Here is an 8,672-nt window from a genome sequence, read left to right as displayed (position 1 = left end):
AAGAATGAGTGTATTATGAATAGGTATATCTTGTTGTAGCATCATAAATAGATGCCCTTTCTTCTTGCGATATGTGCATTGTTGAGAAGAAAAGGATTTATGATGAATCTTATCGGAACTTGATTCATAAAATTTGTGCCAGCTTGAGATTTAGAAGTAATCGTTTCAGACTGAAAATATTTTTTGCCAGAAGACAGCTGAGTGGAAGAATTAATGACAGAAGAAACTTTATGGGCTAAGGAATTATAGTCAGCTGTACGAGCAGTATTTTCTCACATTTCGACCTTCTGTTCATCAAGGTAAATCTTAATGTCACTACAGATCTAATGGTTGAATTCCTCAGCCAATATGAGTTGTCTATGATTTTCGTAATCATGATCAACTTTCGTGGCTAACACCACCTGTCCAATAATTGCTCTTTTTCTCTTGCAAATTAGACATGAGTTTGACCAGTTTCTTTTTTATAGTTAGCAAACATCGGTCGACAAGCCTCGGGTACTAATGCATAACCCTGCAAGATACGTTCCTTAAGCAGATCATAATAAGCACTTTGCTATACTGACGAACTTTTTGCCCAAAAGTGCACATTGTAATAATTGATTCCAATGCATTTCACATCACAACACTATTTCCTGTAATCTAAATCGTTATCCCCATTCTTTCTTTTCTCTTTTTCTGCATCTGCATTACTCTTTTTTCATTTTCTCTTTCTCTTTGCAACTGCTTTTTCCTCTCTCGTTCCTCTTTATCTAATTGCATTTGCCTTTCTTTTTTGTAACTGGAATTGTATCTCTCTCTCTCTCTCTCTCTCGTTGAATTAATACACCTGTCAACAATTTATTTACTTGTGTGGAAAATCTGAGCTCATTTCTTTTGCTCTGGAAATCCTTATACATATATAATTTGTCAGGTGTGAGAAAATATAAATAACAACTTTGAATAATGTTTAAAATGATTGTTTCCTCGTTATCTATATTCTTTGTTTAAACTTAGTAAAATATTGCAGTGCATTATGATATAAGATTGAACAAGTCCAAAAGCATTTTGTCGCTCCACACATAAATATATTTGAAATACGCACCTGTACTAAAAGGGTAAAATTTACAATTCAGAAACACTGTCTTAATAAGACATTTTCTTGTTTGTTCAGAGTTGTGACCAATTATCATAATTTCCTCGATATTTATGCTGTACGATATTCGATTGCCAACAGAAGAATTACGTTGAGTCAGTGCCTATCTTTACTTTGGTCACGTAGCTTTAGTCCTAAGCTGGAATGTTCCATTAATGCTGAAACACGACAACTTGTATGCATGTATAATGTACTATTCATTAACCTTATATTTCTCGACGAATGTTTTCAAGAGATCCAAGAGACGACGTTATACTAAGTTTTTTGTGTGGTACTTAATCAGGAGTAAGAAAACGTCTGGTAAAATATAACTTACTAAGCTTATATTCCTATTTTTGTTGCATCCTGTGCTGCCTGAATATATCAGTACTTCATTCTGTTCCAAACGAACCATTAATAGTTTACAAAGCGTGTGAATGACTGTCAGACTGAGAAGGCTTGCTTCCTAGAAAACAACTAAGACAAAATGACCGTCATGTTTGCCTGCCACAATTACGTACGTCAGGAACGAAGGAATGGGTTAGTAGCCATGTGTGTACATAGACCCTGCGCATATCGTAGCGATTCGTGTTTGTACAAGAGCCCCACTTCGTTGGGTGTCAAAACTCACATGTAGACGTTGGAAGCTTTGTTCTAGAACAAAGGACCCTTGTTGCTGTTGTAAATCTCCCCGCGTTGACAGATGGCCTGAGGCTCGTCTGTTAAAATGGACCGACTGGGGTAGAATTGATATCCAATCGGAACTGAGGAAGGGTGGAGCCATTAATTCGAACCAAAATTTAACAGTCATTTGGACTGGAAACGAATTAGTGATAGTAAGTTATCGTACTGGTCAAGCAGCAATATACTCCGAGGAAGCCACTCGTGAACTGGCGGGAAAACCCTTAGTACATTCTAAGGACAGAAAGCTTCGTAAAGGAAGCTTTTGGGGACAGAACTACCGGGTAGTTAAGTCCCGAGTTTCAGAGAGGGGAGACAGGATAGAACAAGGCAGTAGGGGGAGAACAAGCCTAGTCGCTAGAGGGAAAGAGAGAAGGAGGAGGAGAAAAGGAGACAAGAAGGGGAAGAGTATAGGAAGAAGAGTAGTACGGAGAACGCAGGAAGGAGGAAAGGAATTGGCAGAGTAGAACACAGATGAGCAAAAACCAAATACAGGGATAGCCATCTCACACTATAATCACGTGATGAAATAGGTTGTTACATGGTCGAGAGGAAGAAGATTGGTTGAGAAATTAATATCGTTTAAATTGTATTAAATTGTTATTCTTTTGAATTTCACCTTTAGTGTTCTCAGTAATTTAATTGTTGGCATTGTTGACTGGGGGCTCGGAGCTTTACCTCTCTCTATCGCTAATTTCACTACCTACAAAAACTAGCCAGGGTGGGAGTTCCATAGTAATTTAAATAAAATATTGGGAGCGCCCCACCCCAACTCATAGCAGAACGTCATAGAACGCCACAATGACAATGCTCAAGTACTTTAGGAATGCAAAATAGGTGCTGAGAGCCATATTACGTCTGCCAGACGTAATCGTATTTCAGCCTGTAGAATAAGCACAGAGAAAATCGGAACAACATTATATCAATGCCACATTGGGGATTATAAATTCTGAAAGAGGATTCAGATTCAGGTTCGGTCTCTACCGATGAAACGTGACCTTTGATACTAACATATTTTTTTCATTTGCTGACATTACATTTAAGCTCAGAATTTGAACCATCTGCAAGTCTGCACGACAACAGCTATTTCTTGATTTGGCAATCAGCAAGACTGGTTGTTAGGTGAATTATTGTTGATATCCTAGTGAACTGTAAAACTTGCGCTGTTAATTTTGTGCGACACATGTGAGCTAAATTTAACGTACAGCTACGGAGTAAGCAAGGCGTGATATATATACATGGGTAATTCAATATATCCATTGGGTAATTCAATATATCCATGGGGTAATTCAATATATCCATGGGGTAATTCAATAAATGCATTGGGTAATTCAATATATCCATGGGGTAATTCAATAAATGCATTGGGTAATTCAATATATCCATGGGGTAATTCAATAAATACATTGGGCAATTCAATATATCCATAGGGTAATTCAATATATCCATGGGGTAAATGCAATATATTCAAGTATCAAACAGTATTGGAATCGTTTTTGATGACATAGAGTATGAATTTTGTTATTCTACAATTAAACCAAGGCAACGTACCTTTCTCATGTTCGCCTAACGACACATTCATTTATCAAACTATCGGTCAAGCGATAATCTTTATATATATCATTACCTTCGATTAGAACGACAGGCTGATTTTATGAATATACAATTTATTTAAATCTGATAATATGTCAATATGTAGACCTTTACTCTCTATTCTGTATTTCAGTTACGCAGCATTTAACACGGGTTCTACATAAACATTTAAATACTTGACGAGATTCAAGATGGACCAAGACGTCATCATAGTTACTTTTTCCAACGTCTCCGCTGATAATACTTCAGGCACATCAAGATCCAACAGCTACAGTGAAGATATCAAGGTAAAACATGCTTACAATAACACAGATAATTCGTAAAGGAGATGCATTGGAAAGTACATAAATATGATTAATGACACCTGGGCAAGAAATGAATGAGAGTGTGTCAGATGTAAGAACATTATGTGAATCGAACTACTCATGACCATTGAGTTCCTTTATCTATATTAAAGTTATATGTGTGTTTGTGTGGTTGTGTGTGTGTGTGATACAATTAATACTTAAGAACAAGTATCATGCAAACCTTTGACGTATGTCAAACTATTCTTGATATACTTTAAACAATACACTCAACCTTTGTTCTGATAAACGTTTTACGTTAGCAGATTGTATATAGTTCTTATGTTTTGTACATAACCCAGGATCCATGCTACAACACAACTCAGTTCTGAAAGATAGTTAATACAGTACAAGTCACTTCTGAATTTTAAAAATAAAATTGGCATGTAAGATTATAAGAATATTTGTATTTATTAGTCTAGTATGCATATATGTACAGGACACTTTTCTGTGCAACAAATGAAAATGAATTGATGAATATCTATCTATCTATCTATCTATCTATCTGTCTGTCTGTCTGTCTGTCTGTATATATGTCAGCCTGCCTGCCTGTCTGTCTCTCTCTCTCGACATATAAATGTATATATATATATATATATATATATATATATATATATATATATATATATATATATATATATATATATATATATATATATATATATATATATATAATCAGACGTACAAGCTGGCTGCGACGATATTAGCTTATATACTGGTGGTGATGATTACTGTACCGAATGGAACTGTGATTTATGTACTTCTCAAGTCTAGAAAGGACCGTAACAGACTCCATTTTTTTGTCCTCAACATGGCTTGTGCAGGTAAGCTGAAAGGAACTCGTTCGTCGTATTTTAAATTTATCGTCATTAGCTATAATTAGTAATTTACATTGACGCACTCAGACAGTTGGCATTACATTTATCCCACTTCACTTATCAGTCTATATTAGCTTGCGCAAACTTAAATGGTTTACTTCACATATTATAGTATTATCCTTAAATGAAATATGTATTAACTGCAGTCACATTCAGGTAGCTACGACATTTAGCATAGTGAAGACATTTTGTGTTTAATTCTACATCAAAATTGTGGTCAGTAAAGGTTACAGAGCATGGGGAGGTGTGCTCAGTTTCTTCATAATCTAAGGATTATCCAAGCAACCATGTTTTGAAGTTGTTAAAGATTACAAGAAGTGCAATATAGAAGAGACAATATTAGAAAGAAACCCAACAGCTTATTATTTTCTACTCATTTACAAATACAATACTGTTTTTGGTGCGACTCTGTCGTCTTAAGCCAAGCAAGAGAAAGAAGCAAAACTAACATGAAATTAAAATTAAGAACAACTTACATCAATAAAGTCCCAATTATTCCTAACAATTATATAACATGTTAAAAGGTATAGAATGTTCCGAATGAATTATACGAATCCTGCATGTGCTGATGTACCAACAATCTTGATGTATCACAATGATATATTCAAAAATGTATTTCAGACAATTCACAATAATCCTAACATTAATGTTAATCCAGTCAACGAGCACTTTATTATTCCAATGATTGACTTAGATACTTCCTGTAGAATTATATCTGAACACAACTTAAAGTGAATATAAAATGACTTTTATTAAAATAAGATTGAAGACTTTTTAGAGTACTTCAACATGACATGAAAACCGATGACACAATAATATGACCCGCACGTGAGACATTATCATCCCATTCGTAAACAAGTTCATTTTTTATAATCTTCTATAGTCAAAAGGTCATGTAAACATATTTACCAATACTACGTTAAAATGCAACCAACAATGATATACAAATGTTAGCTATCTAACTAGGATGTTTTCAAATGACCATTATCTTAAACAATAACCTACGATCATGGAAAAAAGGTAGACACATTATATAGATATGCATAATACAGTATATATGAATATGTGGCAGGTGACATTAAGTTTGAAAAACAAAACTGTAAAGTTTTAATAGTGAAAGTGAAAACTGTCTTGGTTAGGACTTCGACAAATTATATAAAGCAGGAGTATGAATAACAAGGGAGGAAGCGAAAAACGATGATAAAGAAAAGAAAGAAGTTAAAATGAGAAATTGTCAAGTAAAATGTGTCAAACGCTGTGGACAAATATGAGTAAACAGGGAAAACGAAAGTGGAGGGGCATAAATAAATAAATAAACGGGAGAAAGAAAAAGAAATCAAATGTGAACAATGATTCCTTCCAGAACGAGTCGTTACAGGTGCGATTTCGAACCTTTTTGATAAATAATTAAATTGCTTTTTGCAGCTGTCGTGACCTGTTAATAATAGTGATATGCATGTACAGATTCCTTATTGCGTAATGATATGAATGTACAGTGTAATTAGTAGACATTAATATACCTTTAATTATTAAAATTGCAACATATTTTGTTTCGAATGACAAATTGGGTAGATTTATGAAAATCTAGATACACACATAGATATGCACACATATACACGCATAAATACATATATGTATAAATACATACATATATTTACAAATATGCACATACATACACTGATATACATACACACACACACACACACACATATATATATATACTTACACACATACATACATACATACACACACACAGACACACAGACACACACACACACACATATATATATATATATATATATATATATATATATATATATATATATATATATATATATATATATATATATATATATATATATATATACGTGGAACAACATAAGACCATCCCCATACGAAAAAGGAGAACAAGAGGTGACAATATGTGGTAATAATTAAACTATATGAGCCAGAGAGCTTTACATCTCCGTGAGCTGTCATACAACAAAAGTTGCGGAGTTTTACAACAAGACCTTGGTATCTTTTTGTTCAATAAAAAATAATTTACTATTTATTATTGATGGTATGTTAGGACATGTTGGCTGATAGTAGGGTATACATTTTATTGTAGAATGAATCTATACTGATTGTATGTATGTATGTATGTATGTATGTATGTATGTATTTATGTATGTATGTCAACGGTTGAAAGACACATACGCATATTGATGACTATCTAGCACCAAGAAAGTTTTGATGTCGCAGCTAAAGGAACACCGAAACAAAGATAAAATGCAAAAAAGGGTAAAATCCATAAAATAAAACGTCCAAGACTTTCCCAGCTAGAATATCATTACGGACACTCTGTTGTCCCCTCTTACGATATGCAGGAGGGCTTATATAGCTTATTCCACATACTCGAGGCCGCCATTCGTTCTCCGGAAAAAAGAAAAATACATAAGTGCTCTTTTTGTGTTTAAGAAAAATTCAGTTTTAGTGTCGATAAAAAACCCTCTAAATATTGAACAAAGTAAGGTCGTGTCATGTCATTTCGATCAACCTTAAAACTACTATAGCTAATATGGCATGAAAAAGAAGAGGATAATAATAATAATAATAATAATAATAATAATAATGAGAGGAAGAAGAAGGAGAAGAAAAATGAAGAAGAATAATAAAAACAACAACAGCAACAGCAACAATAAAAGCCATTTTGGCAACATATTTTGTTGGTGTTTTGCGGGTGCAATAGAAAAAAATCATTCAGAGGAAATCATAGTGCATGTAACACAAAATATTCCAAGTAATTCCATAACTAAGGTCAAGGTCGCGTTTCTCACGTTTTTTTATAAATACAAATAAGTTCACGACAGAACATACGGACAAATAAAAGGCGGCATTTTTTTCAGGAATAAATTTATAGATGTTTAGCAAGCAAATTTATTTTGTTTTCTTTTATCTTTTTTTATATCTCAGATATTCTAACAGTTTGTTACTACAGTGAAAGAATTTCAAAGACATTTGATGCAATATGCGACATCGCACTATCCAAATACTCTATTCCAGACTTCCTAGTGGGTGCCGTGATGATGCTTGGCTATGCAATAGAAAACACGGTCGGACGGTGGCTGGCTGAATCTTTCTTCTGCAAAGTTTACCAAGCGTGTAGCGTCCTGGTGACGTGCGGGTCAAATAATATACTGATGGCTCTAAGTGTCGACAGGTTCCTCGCTGTAGCCCTGCCGCTCAAGTTTATGAAGGGAGGTAAGCATTGTGGAATTTATTTTGGTGATTGTTACACGCATGACCTAAGCTCCAATATGTCACGATTCAATAAACAAAACATGGCTACTATTACTCTTATATTGCCGTTAAGTGGCTTTGATTTCATTTGTTTTAGTGTTGTACGGTACAGCACCATAAGTAGGTTATTTAGCACTTGGCCAGATAGAGTAATGTGCCATGCACCGAAGCGTTCAACGGTAGCGGGTGCCGGCTAATCATGTGTTAGGATTCAAACTTAGACTTTATTGGTGGCGAGTCTTGCACACAAACCAGTAAGTACGCTCTTATGACATAACTGAGGACGCGTCATACCTGTTGTACATCACCGAGGGGGAAATTAAATGGGAAAAAATATTCAGTGGTAGATTTAAAACATTCAACTATACAGCCATTCTCTTTATGTCATTAAATAAGATGATATGTATGTATGTATGTATGTATGTATGTATGTATGTATGTATGTATGTATGTATGTATGTCGGTAGGTATCTAGATAGGTATGTAGGTATGTATGTAATCTCTCTCTGTCTCTGTCTCTCTCTGTGTCTTTCTGTCTGTCTGTCTGTCTGTCCCTCTCTCTCTCTCTCTCTCTCTCTCTCTATATATATATATATATATATATATATATATATATATATATATATATATATATATATATATATATATATATATATTGATAGATAGATAGATACTTGAAAGAAATCTCATTATAGAGTTCGGATTCTGAGTGAGTGTAAATGAAGACACCATGCAGAATAAATCATGCCAATAAATTTCGTTAATTATTTTTTTTTAAAAAGT

General features: G+C 34.1%; 1 protein-coding gene across 6 annotated transcripts in view; it reads left to right on the top strand.

Annotated features, from left to right (window-relative positions):
- Nucleotides 1-8,672, top strand: part of LOC149790625 (cardioacceleratory peptide receptor-like) — a 132,226-nt gene that overhangs the window by 102,701 nt on the left and 20,853 nt on the right. For all 6 annotated transcript variants that reach the window (XM_089972738.1, XM_089972740.1, XM_089972741.1 and 3 more), the window contains exons 2-4: nucleotides 3,519-3,672; nucleotides 4,409-4,553; nucleotides 7,653-7,850. In XM_089972738.1, the coding sequence (XP_089828864.1) occupies nucleotides 3,577-3,672; nucleotides 4,409-4,553; nucleotides 7,653-7,850 (439 nt within the window). In that variant the 5' untranslated portion in view covers nucleotides 3,519-3,576. The remainder of the gene's footprint in view (nucleotides 1-3,518; nucleotides 3,673-4,408; nucleotides 4,554-7,652; nucleotides 7,851-8,672) is intronic.

The sequence above is a fragment of the Sinohyriopsis cumingii genome, chromosome 10, assembly GCF_028554795.1.
Source record: "Sinohyriopsis cumingii isolate HCF-2022 chromosome 10, ASM2855479v2, whole genome shotgun sequence".
Lineage (NCBI taxonomy): Eukaryota > Metazoa > Mollusca > Bivalvia > Unionida > Unionidae > Sinohyriopsis > Sinohyriopsis cumingii.
This window is presented reverse-complemented; position numbering and strand designations above follow the sequence as displayed.